The sequence below is a fragment of the Sciurus vulgaris genome, assembly GCF_902686455.1.
Source record: "Sciurus vulgaris genome assembly, chromosome: 14".
Taxonomy (NCBI): Eukaryota; Metazoa; Chordata; class Mammalia; order Rodentia; family Sciuridae; genus Sciurus; species Sciurus vulgaris.
This window is the reverse complement of record NC_136475.1, coordinates 72,311,257-72,327,058: the sequence shown is the minus strand read 5'-3', so window position 1 is coordinate 72,327,058 and position 15,802 is coordinate 72,311,257. Positions and strand designations below refer to the sequence as shown.

At 38.8% G+C, this 15,802-nt stretch overlaps 1 protein-coding gene across 9 annotated transcripts in view; it reads left to right on the top strand.

The window, feature by feature from the left end:
* The window catches only part of LTBP1 (latent transforming growth factor beta binding protein 1), a 492,924-nt gene that overhangs the window by 457,157 nt on the left and 19,965 nt on the right, over positions 1-15,802 (top strand). For all 9 annotated transcript variants that reach the window (XM_079109942.1, XM_079109941.1, XM_079109940.1 and 6 more), the window contains 5 exons: positions 5,171-5,347; positions 6,064-6,150; positions 8,251-8,379; positions 9,062-9,202; positions 10,268-10,438. In XM_079109942.1, the coding sequence (XP_078966068.1) occupies positions 5,171-5,347; positions 6,064-6,150; positions 8,251-8,379; positions 9,062-9,202; positions 10,268-10,438 (705 nt within the window). The remainder of the gene's footprint in view (positions 1-5,170; positions 5,348-6,063; positions 6,151-8,250; positions 8,380-9,061; positions 9,203-10,267; positions 10,439-15,802) is intronic.

Sequence of the window (15,802 nt, the reverse complement as noted above, 5' to 3'; positions counted from 1 at the left end):
GCATGCACCCAAACTGTGGATGAGACGTGTATATGGGTCTTAGCATGTCCTGTCTGTTAGGCCTGAAGAGCAATGGCTTGTGCATTTCCTTTGAGACATTCCAGTCATTGCGTCTGTCACTCCACATGCAGTTACCCTTACAGGCCTCGTGGTGACGTCCCTGGGGCCGCAGGCGCGGCTGGTGTTGCCGTGAAGACTGTTGGTCCAGCTCCACGCATGCATCCTGTTCTTGCTCATCCCTGCTCTCTTCTCCATTTTTCTTCCTCTGTACTTCATTTTGCTTTCAAGAGTTCCATCACTCACCTATTTTACCCATTTTTCTTCTCCCAACTCTTCCAGTCTAGGAATATCAGATCCCAGCCATCTCTTTTCACCTTGTCCTCAGCCTCTGCCTATCCTAGGCTCACTTCTCTTCTAAGGCTTTCACCAGGAAAAAATTAATAATAATAATAATAAAATAAAACCAAAAACCAAAACCAAACTGCTTACCACTGCCTACAGCATGAAGTCCAAATCCACAAGCAGGGCAGCAAGGCCCTCCAAGTTGTGATCGACCATTTTAGTGTTCGTCCCCTCCCCATTCTCTTCAAGTGCCTTCACTAGAAAAACAACAACAACAACAAACAAACAAAAATAACTCCATGTATTCTAACAAGTATTTATTTTGTACGTTCAGGTGCAAGATCCCAAGGCAGCCCCCTCTTTGCACAGAAAGCAGCACTGCCTTTCTGTCCCCATCCTGAATCAGAGACACCTGCAGCTGCCACATCCCATGCCACTCGTTCTGGCTTCCTCAGCACTTGCTGTCATATTCCCTGGAATTACTGACCAGCCTCCTCACTGGTGGCCCCGTGTCCTAGTTTACGACTCCCTCTATGGACCACCTCTGTCCTCACCTTGCTCTGCCACAGAGACTTAAGTTCAGTTGTACTCTGCTTCTCCTCATTCCTCTGGCACTTTGCTTGTTGATTTTTTTTTTTTTTTTTTCCTTTTCTTAATTTATCTTTCAACACTTGGCTCAGATGTCACCTCTGCCAGGCAGCCTTCCCTGACAGCCCCGGGTACCCCAGTCCACCACACTGTTTCTTAGTTGTGTGCGTCCAGGAGTGGACTCTCCAGCCAGCCCATGGCCCGACCCTCTACCCACTTTACCTCTTTAAAAACAGGAACTGTGTGGGGATAGCTTCTTCAAAAGTGTGTTAATTCCTGTGCTCTGCTTTTTAAACTTAGTTTTTGATCACCTTTCTTTCATCTTCATATGGCATCCCTTCATATCCAACCCATTTCTATTGTCAGTACTTTCTGGAACTTACTGAGGGCTTTCTCCTCAATCCTGCTTTAAATAATAGATAGCACATGTCCCCCCCTTGTGCAAGTTCTTGAAGGTGAGAGCTTGAAAAAAAAATATGAATGAATTTCTAAGTTCTTTTTTACTCCCTCTTGAAATATTACCTGAGAATTCCCTTCTTTGTAAAAGCATGAGATGATATAAATTCTGAGTGCCTCTTGCAATTTTTAAATTTGAGAAAAGAATGCAGCTTCCTGGGTGCTTCTGTGGAAATAATTTCCTGAACATTACCACTCTCACAGACTCCATGAACCGACCTCTTGTCCACTGTGGCTGGTGTTTCACTGGGGCACTCTTTACTCACACCATTCACCTTGCTACTCCTGAGTTAGTTTGGGGTAAAGGACATAGAGAGGATTGACTCTGAAGACATACACTGCAAATGCAATGAGAAAGCAAAAACAAAGGCCTATTTTAAAAGCTCATGTCCACTTTAACCAAAAAGAAAAAGCTTCTGGATTTCTCACCCAACAGCAGTCCCTGCAGTTGCACATATTTAGAGAGAGACTCTGCTGTTTGACAGGCCAAGGGAAGGCGCTCCCAGGAAGGGCTCTTTCTGGTGCCTGTGGCTCCAAGCTCCTCGTCCTGTTCAGAGCAAGGGGACATGCTCACATGAACAGGGATCATCTGCTGTCCTCTCCTCATTTATCTCAAACAAAGCAGAATAAACAAAGCTACTTGAAATTCATAGGATGCTGTGCCCCAAAGAAGGGTTCTGGACAAAGACAGCCATGGACGCAGGCCACTTGAAACAAATCTCAGTTTTCTCCTCCAAAACAGGAGGATGCTGTTACCTACCCCCTCTGTCAACATTTAGTTACTGTTTTTCATGTGAAAAGACCTGGGTACATTTCCTTCTGGAAAGGACCACACGGACAGGGGATGTAGCTTGGTGGTAAAGCCCTTGCCTAGCCTGCACCAGGCTCTGGGTTCAATCCCCAGCACCAAAATCAGTCAAACAAATTGCTATGACAAAAAAGAACTGCATATAAAATGTCTAAAAAGTCACTTTCTTGTTATCACCAGCCATACCCCTAGGATTAAAATGCACAGATTGATGTTTATACACAGATGTTCAGCCAGCCTCTTAATACAAATGGGAAAACAAAATCTGAAAATACTGGAGGAGAAATAATATGTTTCTTAGTAGTCTCTGGCATGAGATGCGTAGTATGGCTACTCTTATTTATAAACTCTTTAAGAAAAAGAAAACTCATTCTTTTTCATGCTTAGCACTTCTCATAACTGATAGAAAACCGCCATCTCAGAAACGATGACTTAAACTCAGAAATTCTGCAAAGAAATTATATTATGTATACTTACAGATCAGAATTTTACCCTAATGGAAAAATGCTCAAGGAAGTTAATTATTTAAAGGTTAGGAAGATAGGGAAATTATAGTTTTTCCCAGAATGACCTTTGTGGACCAGTTTTTGAAAAAGAATTTGCATCTCTTTCCAAACGCAGATGAGGGCCTGCCTAACCCTCCATTTCAGCTGTGTAAACATTGAACTTTCAAATAGCTGGGAAAGAAAATAAGAGCAAAATTTGTAAAAACTAATGTAAAACCTGAATAATACAATAATATTATTGATTATCTCCCTTATGAACTAATCTGAGTTTCTTTCCAAAGAAAAGGCAAAAAAAAAAAAAAAAAAAAGTAATTTTGTTTTTTATTTTCCATTAGTGCAACATCATAGAAAACTCAGTACTCTGCATGTGAAATATATGTGTGTGTATGTGTATATCATTTTGACATGCATGGCTTTGGAAAGAAGCCTGTGGTTTTTGATTACATAGCAGTCTTCATTGAGACCCTACTACATAGTATTACATTTTATAATAAATGCCAGACATACTTGGAACTATTTGTACACAAGGAAAAAGTGGTTGATTCTACTTTTAGCACAATTTGTAAACTAAACCCATTTTCTAAAATTCTGTTGCTTTCTTGATTTATATTTCTGAACACATTCATTATAGTTAGCTGCATTTTTGGGCCAGTGGCATAAAATATTTGAAGAAAAGTTTTAGTAGTAACAAACTGGAAATTTATTCACAATGCTGAGGGAAAGTTTGCAAAATTTTCTATAGGGTTTTGTGTAAATGGTTTAATAATAATTTAAAATACACACTCTGAGTTTCCAAAAAAAAAAATTCCATGTCTACATGACTAGGGAGGTGGTGTGTTTTATCCAATTTCACACACAAGGGAATGATTAAGAACTGCTACATGGAAATAAGTATTTCAAGTTTTTTCCTATACACTTGTTCTGGGTTTGAATTTATCATCAGATAGTCATACTAAGAGTCAAAGCCACAATCTATCAAAGAATAACCAGAGAGTGACAAGAGTGAGGTGTGGAAGGGATCTTTGATGTTTTCATTAATACTCTGTGCTCCTAGAGTTTGTACTTGAGAGGTTTATTTATGGCTTTGCCTGATTTTTAATACCACAATAGGACATTAGTTTTAGGAGAGGGCAGTAATGTTTTCTTTTGTTTTGTTTTGGTGCTGGCCTCAAATCTAAATCCTTGTGTATGCTAGACAAGTGCTTTATCACCCAGCTACATCCGCAGCCCTCTGGTTGAATTTTAAGAACTTTTATTTTTTTAAATGCTTTTATTATTTAATATTAATTGCATTTCCACAATCAACTTGGCCCTGCCAAAATAAATATATAGGAAAGTATTGTAAAATAACTCGTTAAATTTTTCCTAACACAATGAGCTACCAACTTTGAAAGAAGGGTCAGTAGGGGTTGACTTTCAAGTCTTAGACTCATCTTCCGTGGCAGATGTTTTTCCCCTTGGTCGCTGTAGTTTCTTTGGGTCTAAGAATCTGGAAACAATCGAGCTCTAATAAAAACATCTCATTAGAATTAATCTAAGTAATTGTGATGACAGTGGTCAACTTTTTATTTGATACAACATCAAATGAAAACAAGTAAGACATTCTAATTGGATCAAAGGCAGTTATTTGGACTCTATGGCATTTGGTAGAAAAGGGATTAGACTACTTTCAAATCCAGTCACAGAATATGGATCAAAGTCTTGTTCAGGGGTGTCTAGTCTGATAGAATTCAGTCATTTGTATTATCTGAAAGTAGGTGGATTTTGTTCTCATCGTTTGTTTTCTTTCCTATCATTTTGTGTTTATCACAAAGAGACTGAATCCGTTAGAGGGCATTTTCCTCTAGGACACACACATGAGGTGGGACTAGAACCCAGGCTTGGAATTCTATGCTGAGGCTTAGCTGGCACTCATTAATTCATTCAAAGTCATATATTTGCAGCAATTTAAGTGGCTAGGTTTTCAGTGATGAAAGATGATTTTATGGGCTCCAGGTTACAGCAGTATTTTCCCACTTCTTCCGCTGTATACGGCTCAGAAAAGATTGGGGGCATGGTTGATTCAAATAACCACCAAAGGCTTCCATATTATGTGTGGCCCCAGATCTCTGGTCAAGTGTTGGGGAACGTTTTCATTGATTTAAGTAGGTGTTACAGCTCCATAAAGAATGGCCCTGTGTTTGGCAAGAAAGTAGAGATGGAAACTGTACTCACAGCCAAATTTACAAGAATAAAGTAATTGGTTAACGTCAAAGGAAATGGCTTCGACAGATTTACACTCTGGGGGTGTGTTAGAAATGCACCGAAATTCGGGTTGAAGTGCGTTTTTCTCTTGAAGTGGAAGAGCCATTGAGGAAAGACTGCGGACACACCCCGTCACCCCCTCCCATGGCAGTTTCTGCTCTGTTGTGTCGTAGGTAAATCTGAGGTGTCCTGCCAACGGTCCTCTTACTTTCTCTCCTCTGTTTAGCTTTAGATGTAGACCAGCCTAGAGAAGAAAAGAAGGAATGCTACTATAACCTCAACGACGCCAGTCTCTGTGATAATGTGCTGGCCCCCAACGTCACCAAACAAGAATGCTGCTGCACATCAGGGGCCGGGTGGGGAGACAACTGTGAGATCTTCCCCTGCCCCGTCCTGGGGACTGGTAAGAAGCAGCCCAGTGTGACGTTTGCACTTGTGTTTGGTCATGTGGTGCCCCTGGGCCTGGGGAGGACCTCATTTTGCTTCTTACTTTGAGGCCCTGGGACGATGCTGTTCACTGCCAGGGTCATGTGGAGGGGAAGCTACCTTATGGTGACTGTCATTCAGGATTGGAGTCATCACCCTCTTCCCACCTCAGTATGAATTCTTTAACTTCCGTCCCTCACGTCTCTCACAGGGTGTGCTGAGACACTCAGGTGTTATAAGATGCTTTGGCAAAAAGATTGTTTCATTCCTTTTTAAAATTAAGATCAACCTCTTTAGCCAATAATGACACAGCATTATCCATAAATAGAGCTTGGATATTTAAGCTAAAATTGTACCTTAAGGGCTTTTACTGATCCTTTAAAATACTAGACACCATAGTAGTGCAAAGATAATAGTCATAACATCCAGTTAAACATGGGTAAATAAAACATGGGTGAATTGAGAGGTTTTAAAAAAATATGTAAGTAAATTTATGAAGTCATTAGATTTATTCGTACCTAATCCAAAACTTCAGGAGATTGTGCTGAATTTATTTGTTTGAATTGCTTAAAATTACTGCATCTGGGAAAGCAAAACTGATTTTAAACTTTGCATTCAGAGAAGACGCTGATTCTTTGTTTTTATTTTTTCAACTTATTTGCTTTTTGGTTTTCTTGTGTCTCTTCATTTCAGCTGAATTCACGGAAATGTGTCCCAGAGGGAAAGGTTTTGTCCCCGCTGGAGAATCTTCTTACGACATTGGTGGTGACAACTACAAAGGTCAGAGTCAAGTGGCAGTGAATTTGCAACACGTGTCAGAAGTTCTAGTTAGAAGCATGGCTTGGGTTACGCAGAATTAGGGTCATTTGGGGCTGTGGAAACTGATTACAAAGCCCTTCATTCTGCCACTGGAGAAGGTCTCTGGTCTTTGATTAAAGCTGAACTTGGGAGTCAGAACATTTACGGCTATGTGACTGTGGGAGGTCATGTCACCTTCTGAGACAGAAATGATGTTCAAAGGCTATAATGATTAAGTGAGATAATGTGTGTAAAACCACCACAAAATTCTGTATTGGGTACGTACTTAAATTTGTCCTTTTATCCTTGGGTTGTATTAGAAGTCATGTAAGTTAAGATCGTGTGAGTTGGACCATCGGCATGTGTGTTTCTGTGGTCACCAACAGAGTCAAGGTTTGTGCCTTTTTAGAACTAACCCTACTATTTCTAGGACTTTATGCTAATGACCACAGATTCATAATGAGGAATGGAAAGGAAGAAAATAAAAAGTAGATGTTTCAGGGCTGGGGATGTAGTTCAGTAATAGAGAACTTGCCTGACTTGAGGAAGGCCCTGGGTTCAATCCCAGTACTGCTAAAAACAAAACCAAACAAAAAAGGAAGCTTTGCATACTTAATGCTGCTATCGTATAACTCTAAAATAAATGTGCAGCTTCTTAATTTTGGTGGATATTTAAATGTACGAATATTTTCTCATTAACTACTTTTGAAATTTTTATGGTAGATAGATTATGATCTTTTATATACAAAGTGATTATTTTCCATTGTAGTTCAATATTAAAAACTGCTAACTGAGTGGAAAAGAGACTAATAATATTTTTATTGTCCGTCCATTTGTGGAAAACGAATGTTTTAATATGGAATAATTCAGTAGCTGGATAAGAAATTCCATTTGTGATTTTAAAATACATTTATGATTTCATCCAATTGAATGACAAGACTTGGTCTGTAATATGTGTCAAATGGTTTTCAAGTTCACAATTATCACATACTATATTTTTACAAGAATGTAGTTAAATTTCACTCCATGTTATGGAACAGAACCCTCATTTCACCATAAAGTCATCCTCTCTCATAAAAATATATTCCTCCTCACCCAGCCTGAATAGTGCTGGAAGTGGTTGGAAGAAGAAGATTGGATTCATATCCAGCCAGTCCTTAGTTTTCTACACTTGGCTTTGCCATTTTCCATCTGTGTAAATTTGAGCAAGTCATCTATGGAGTCTCCGATTTTTGAAATGAGTGCTAGCTGATATTAGCTCTGTAATGCTAGCACTGATGCTAACAAAAGCAATAGATAACTTTTGAGCATCTGACCATGCCAGAGTGTGTACTGAGTTTGGCATATGATTATCTCATTAAATCCTTTCAATCTTTTTTTTTTTTTTAATATTTTTAGCTGTAGATGTACACAATATCTTTATTTATTTATTTATTTTTTACTGTGGTACTAAGAATCAAACCTAGGGCTTCTCATATGCTAGGCGAGTGCTCTACCACTGAGCCACAACCCCAGCCCAATCCTTTCAATCTTAACCAAGGCAGTGCACCATTATTTCCAATTTATCACTGCATAAACAGTGATGGCCACGAGACCTTAGTTCTGTGGGGGAATGGATCCGCCAACCCCCTTAGCAATGCGTACTTTTGTTACCTTATCTTTATGATCATGAAAGACTTTGATCAGGTTCCATCAAACTGTTGTTGACAGCTCTGTACATTTCAACTAGTGAATGGGCCAGAATATACATTCACAGAAGGGCATATTTCTTAAAAGGTAAAATACCCTTGTGACACTATGGAATCCATAGACTATTTCATCAAATTTAAAGTAGCATCTCAGATACTGTGCTAAAAATATACCTCTTCTGATAATGTTTGGGTCATTGTTCCACAGACAGACCACACCTATTTACGTTTCTGTATCTATCAATTATGCCTAATTTTAAGAATTTGTATATTGTGGGTCTGTAAGATTCTTAGGAATGGAAATACTATCTAACTTGAAGCCCAATACTAGTTTCTTTGTGTGGGAAGATCAAAACTATCTCTTTTTTGGTGTTTCTCAATTTTTCCCCCATAGATGCTGATGAATGCCTACTTTTTGGACAGGAGATCTGTAAAAATGGTTTCTGTTTGAACACTCAGCCTGGTTATGAATGCTACTGTAAACAAGGGACATACTACGATCCTGTCAAATTGCAGTGCTTTGGTAAGCTTTAAGAGGATATCATATGGTACGCTGTGAAAATATACAGATGGAAAAAATAAGTAATGCTATGTAGTAAAAACAATTTCTTTGAATGTAAATCATGTGTTAAAACAACGTGTAAATGTTCCATGGATCTCTTTCTTGAGCAAGATTTATGAAATTTAAAAAAAACTCCTATCCTTCTATTTGAATGGATTTCAAATAGTTAATATTCAACGTGGAATTTTAATTCTGGTCATTGGTATAACTGAAGTGTTCTTTGGTCTGTGGAGCCTCCTGTTTCATCACTCATACCATGCGAGTGAAAGTCACTTTAAAATGCTGACACAGACTTTAATGCTTAAGCAGAAAACCATATACACTAGGCAGAAAAGCATAGAAAAGGAAATAACTTTAAAAGTATCATAAAAAGGCATTTTATCTTAAATTTCAAAACATATCCTGTTCATAGATGTTTTCTTTCCATATTTAATATCGGCAGCGGTGGCAACGTTGTTTTTGTAGTCAGTACAATTTAACATTTTTAGAGTAATAGCTGTTCTCTTTTGGATGATGATGTGTAGTTAATCAAACTTGTGGCAGCCCCTGGAATCTGGTCTAAATTTAGCTGTATTAACTTGAGTAAGTATATGAGGTATACAACTGATTGCTGATTTTCTTTAGTAATTTTTTTTCTTTTAAGATATGGATGAATGTCAAGATCCCAACAGTTGTATTGATGGCCAGTGTGTTAACACTGAAGGCTCTTATAACTGCTTCTGTACCCATCCAATGGTCCTGGATGCTTCAGAAAAAAGATGTGTCCGACCAACGGAATCAAATGGTATGTTTGGATGCAAGATACAAACCTATGTTTAGAGAAATACCATAAAGTTTGTGTTTTGACTAAAGTATGAACTACTGAAAAATAGAAAATTTGACTTCTTGAATATTTTGAAATAATTAAAGTGAGGTTCTAAGAGAAACACTAAGATGCATATGACTGACATGTAGGAGATTTAATATCTTGAACATACTCACCAAGTGGGAAATAGAATGCAGAGTGGCAGAGAGTAGAAGGCAGAGCTGTTCCAAGCCTGAGGTCATCACACTTGACCTTCAGAGGCAGCTGAAGAAGGTGTAAGCTCGGGGAAGGTTAATCAGGTGCTTGACTAGAGTGCAGGACACAGATGAGTCTGGGCAGAGCCTGAGGGTGGAGTTCTACAAAGTGGTAAGAGCCCTGAAATCCACTAGTAGGAATCTCTGTTCATCTCTGGTGAGGTGATAATGCCATTAATAATAAACATAAGGGTTGGGGATATAGCTCAATGGGTAGAGTGCTTGCCTTGCAAGCACAAGGCCCTGGGTTCAATCCCCAGCACTGCAAAAAAAAAAGAAAATAGTAATAATAAACATAATCAGTCAATCACCACATTCAGGAGATTGCGTTGGGTGAAGTCAGTTGAAAGGTAGAAAGGCTAGAACTGAGAACTGTTCTAGTTCAGGGTGCTGGCAGATGAAATGGGTGAGAAAGCATGAATCAAAAAAAAAAAAAAAAAAAATTTAGAAAGAAATGGTCTGACCCAACAAAGGAGTAAATGTGAAAAAGTGAGGACTGGAGGAAATCTCTCAAGGTCAGGCGAGATAGTGGGTCACTTTATATGACAATGCAGGCTGCAGAAGGAAGGATTTAGTTGGAACATGATGGGCAGGTTGAATTTCAGCTGATGGAATGACACGCAATTGGAGATGACAGAGGTTTAATTGTGGAAAGACCAAGCTAGATTCAGACTTTTATTTGGAAGTCACTCTTAGAAGTAGGAATGGAAACTTTGACACTCGCTGGCTTCCACCACAGTGTTGATGAAGTAACAGTGCAATTGTCATGGAACCATCTCTTCCCTTTTAGAACAAATAGAAGAAACCGATGTCTACCAGGATCTGTGCTGGGAACATCTGAGCGACGAGTATGTGTGTAGCCGTCCTCTTGTGGGAAAGCAGACAACCTACACGGAGTGCTGCTGTCTATATGGAGAAGCCTGGGGTATGCAGTGTGCGCTGTGCCCCATGAAGGATTCAGGTGAGCCCATGTCCACTTTCTTCTGCAGGAAGTCTGCAGCTGGTTCTTCTCCCCTCCTCTGCAGCCTGACGTTTCTCTTTTATGTCTTCACTCCTTATGTGTCATTTCATCTCAGGTGTGTATTTATGTAGGGAGGTGGAGACCAGGATTGTATAAGCTTATGGCTCCTGGTTACCTCCCAGAACCTGTCATGAATTTTTGAAACCATCATTCTGTTTCCCAAAAGAATGACAAATGACCTGAAGGAACAAAACTTAGCCACTGGTAGTATATGTCTTTATATTTTCTAATACTTCATTTTTTTTCCCTACAATCCTCATTCCTAGTAGCTTCCATGTAGAGAAAAATATATTAGACACTGTAGTGAATCATTGTAGGTCAAAGTCCAAAATTTTTTATCAGTCTCTATTGAGAGAAACCTAACCTGAAAATCCAAAATCCAAAATGCTCCAAAAAGTTCAGGTGTAGGAACATTTCAGATTTTAGAATTAGGACTACTCAACTGGTAAAGTCTCTTCAAATATCCCCAAATCTGAAAAACTCTAAAATCTGAAACACTTTTAATCCCAAGCATTTTGGATAAGGGATACTCAACCTGTGTTAAAAAGGGATTAGAACAAAAAGGAAAGGAAGTAGAAAGTAAATGAAAAATTATTTAAATAAATCTGCTTTCAAGTTTTAGATCTGCATTAAATCTTTGGTCAAATGGAAAAAATGAGACAGGCTAAGGGCCCAGCTTTATCTCACCTCCTAAGTGTTGGAAGACGGCTAGAAGTGCTGGTGCCAGGTTTCATGGCTGGGCTGGTGGTGTCTATTGGGTTGTCCACCATGCATTCCTCTCTTTACCACATAGCTGTTTCTCAATTTAAAGAAAGGTAGTTGAACACGTTTGGTGTATCATTTTGTAAAATTGACTTGTTAAAGTTAGAAAAACAGTGTGTGGCTGTAAAATGAAGGGTTTTGTAATGAATATATTCTTAGGATAGTTAAAAGGGGAAGAATTTCTTGAAGAAAGGAAATGCATTAACTTTCAGTTAATTCAATTAGAATTTTTCTTTCAAGCTATTTATTAATTAACTTTCCGGCTTAGAAATAACTTGAAACCAATGCAGCATGAAAAAGAAAATAATTTGAAATGCCACAAAAAGAAAATGAATTGCAGAGGACAAAAAGTAAATACATAAAGCCATAGTTGGCAGCCAACTATTGGCTCTGGGGCCAGATGGGCCCAACCTGAAATCTGCCACAGCTGCTGCGTGCTGAGGGGGAAATAGCCTCACCCTGTATAGCTCATTTGCAAAGCAGGGCCACCTCCTTCTCCCTTGCTGGGTTTGTAAAGGCTGGGAGAACAGGGAGTGGTTGGTACTGGTGCTTCTGTTGTCTTGGCCCTGGAGGCAGATGCCAGGGGAGACGAAAGTGAAATTAGTAGCATGAGCACCTTAAGTTTAAATGGTTTTCTCACAGTGCTCTAAAACCTCAACTTTTAATTTATGCAACGTTTTGCATTTCAAAAATAATGCTTGCTTCTTCTAAAGAATAAATAATCAAAGATATTATGTTCCCTTCCACCTGCCCCTTCACAATCGAACTCCCTACCTTCAAGATTCTCACCCTTGACAGTTGGGTTTTTATCCCCTTAGATTTTCCTACACATTGTTGTATATTTATATTAGTCATTGTTATTTTATATATATATATACACATATATACACACACACATATATATACACACATATATAAAACAGAATACTTAAACCCGAAATCAATGTCATTGATCTATGTTTCACTTTGTTTTTTGTTTTGCACTATCAGATCATCGATGGCACTGAAAATGGCCACGGCCATCCTGTTTCACATTAACATCTGGTAGATGGGAGTACATTTATAATCTGGGCTACCTTAAAGTGAATGAAAGATGGTCACTCAAGTGACTGCATAGAATCTGCTCTACAGAGGCACTGTGGTTTATTTAGCCACTTCTGCTAGCCATTTGCACAGTTCTTCCCCAGCCTTTCCCCACCCCAGGCCTGATTTGCTGTTACAATGTTGCAGTGAACTCCACATATGCACCTGCAAGAGTGCCTCAGTAGGAAAATCCCTACAAAGAAAGACACTGGGTTGAGAAGTGTGTGTGCTTTAAATTTATTTCCTGAAAATATTGTAAAAGTTTACTCTTACATTGGCAGTATTCAGAAATGCCTCCTTCTTCCTTTGCTTCTATCACTATCTTTTTTTTTAAATTTTAGTAATTATTTATTTTTATGCGGTGCTAAGGATCGAACCCAGTGCCTCACACAGGCTAGGCAAGCCCTCTACCACTGAGCCCCAGCCCCAGCTCCTGTCTTTATGTTTTTGTTGTTGTTCATACTGGGGACTCAACCCAGGGCCTCATGCTTGCTAAGCACAAAACTTATCACTGTGCTATACCCCCAACCCCTTTAAAATGGTTTCCATCAGATGGGTACTAAGGTAGTTTGTATGCATTGCCCTTGTTTCTAGGAAATTTGAACAACTTTTTTTCATGTTTATAGGTGATTTGGGTTTCTTAGTGACATATTTTCATATTCTTTGTCTTTTATTTGTTGAATTCTATGTCTTTTAAAAATATATTTATAGGTACTTTGTATATATTCTATTTAGACCACTGACATTTGGGTGACTGTGCTTTTGGTTATGGGAACGCCTTCATGAAAAGGTTTGCATATATTTACATTTATCCTGTCTCTAACCTGGTCCTATGATATAAATATTTAAATATTAAAATTGTAGTGCCTGTGTCTCTGATTAGTCAGTTCCTTTGATAATCAAATTTAATTGACTGGGTTTTTAAAAACTATTCAAGGAGGTATCTCTGATCAAATGCATTTTTAAATGTAATTAAAATCTAAGGATATTACAAAATACAGTTTCCTTATAGCATCAGACTGTAACTAGAGGATCAAGAAATGAATTTCAGAATAAATACCAATATTCTAAATATGAATTCTATTTTAAATATGAAATCTCTTCTAAGATGGGCTTTAGAATGTTGCATCAATTATTTGCAGTGGGGGTTTTAAGAAACACATTTTTAATTGCAAATTTGAATGAATACATGTGTATACTGTATCATATTTTAGGTTCCAGGGAACACATTTTAAACCACTATTCTACATGTGTCAGTTGGAGCATAGGAATTTGTTCCACAGCCCAGGAGGAGCATTCCTTTTATAATAACAGAATTACAGTACTAGAACTAAAGTCAGGAAGAGCGTACAGAGAGAAGTCCATGCTGAAATGGAACAATTTCTGGAGGTCTCATGACCAGTTGACATTCCCCTGGTTAAACCTGATCTTCCAATCACAGCTACACTAAATGCCCTCTGTTGGGCACATTTCTCTGCAATATAGCTGAGAGGAATCAGGTTGCCTGGCCCTGAATCCTGGCTTGGCAATTTCTTACCGGCATGACCTTGCTATCTCGTCTCTCTGTGCCTCAGTTTCCTCATGTGAAAATAACATCACCTGCCTCGCAGTGTTGTTTTGAGAATTAAATACTATGATAGTAAAGTAGTAAAATAAACGTGCAGTAGTGCTCAATACATAAGCCTTCAGGAAATATTAACAGCTATTTTTACTACTGCTAGGTGTCTCTGATCAAATGCATTTTCAAATGTAACTGAAATCTAAGGATCTTATAAAATATCTAATTACCCTGTATATGAACTAAGGATTGACAAATGCAGAAATAATTGTTCTCAGGATAAGTTTCTCTTCTAGACCACTGATTCATAAACATTAATGGGTATGTCAGTTATCTAGGGAACACATCAAAAATCAGATTCCAGTTCCTGGATTGTAGGGACAAGGGTGCAGGATTCTGCATTTCTAACAAGTTCCAAGGATCAAGCTGCTGCTGATCCTTAGACTACACTTGAAAGGTTTTAAAGACATCGAACAGCATCTGACTCTCTGTTAAAGCCTATTTTAATGCTGGTGGTTATTACATTTTGAGAGGAAGCAGAGAATGTGAGAATCTTAAAATCTCCTGTGTACTCATGATTCCTGTCTTTGAGTCTTTTAAACATGCTGTTTCTAGGTATCTTGATAGTCGTGATGGACCACATTATCTGTTTGTTAACCTTAACACTGGATGAATCCCACCCTGCCAGACGCCAGTTCTTCCACTTTCCTAGGAAGCAGTGCTGCTTTGGGGAACAATTAGTTACTGATGGAAACAGTGCTGGAGGAATTTGAAGAATAAATCGTACCACTTGTCATCAGCTTTGAGCATTAAAGTGCGGTGTAAAGTAAAGCTTTGGCTCTGGAGCAGGCTTTCACACTTCAGGACCAATAGGTCACGGGCATTAATTCTTGCTAAAGCAGCAACCATATCCGAGAATACTGGTAGGTGGAGGAGGCAGGGGCGGCTCCCTCAGTGGCGTTCTCTAAAGTTAGATGGCGTCTCGTGGGTTGGTACCACTTGCAGGGGAAATGAGTGAAGGGTGATGGATTGTGTCCGGGCAACTTTAACCTGAGGAGAACTGCATAATTGTATCATTTAGTACACTTCTGGGGTTGCCTAGGATCTCATTTCAGTTCTTAACTAAAGTCACCAAGGTCAAACAGCAGGCTATAATTGGAGAAAGGTCCAGGTTATTTGTGGTGGTCAACAGTTTTGCACAGTGGTTATGAACTGGCCGCCTCCCCTCTCCATTCTAGAACTCTGGAAACTTCCCTTGTCCGAGTCCTGCCCCTGTCTCCACTTCCCCTCCTCCACTCTGATCCTTCCCGCTGTTAAAATGATTTTGGTAACTGAACTGCATTGGGAGGATCCTCAAATTTGATCTATCATAATGTCATGTGAGTCTCTTTAAAAAAAAAAAATCTGTTAGGAAAACAAACTCAAGAAAAACAAGCCACTTACTCATATCCTAAATGAGAGAGGGTGGGAATTGTTCGATCTTTCTGGGAAGTTTTAGTACCATGCCAGGAAGAAATCATACCATTATCAGAATGTTGAGATCTTTGGTGGATATGGAATTGATTGGAGTATGAATTTCCTGTAGCTTGGGTTTTCTGAGTTGCAACTATAATAAAAAATAGCATACATATAGTACTGTGCAAGGTGCCATTTAAAATGCTTTCCACCTATTGAGATATTTAATTCTTCAAACCATCTACATATACATTTATCTCCTTTTCCTGGAAGAGGATCTGAGTCACAGAAAGATTAGGTTACCTGCTACAAATATCATTAAGTGACAGTCAAATCCAGGCATCCTGGATTTAGAATCTGTGTTCTTGTCATTTCAGTGTTATCTGAATCCCTTTTGCTCCAAGGCCTCAAGACACATCTTAAATAAATAGTATACTTTAGAATAT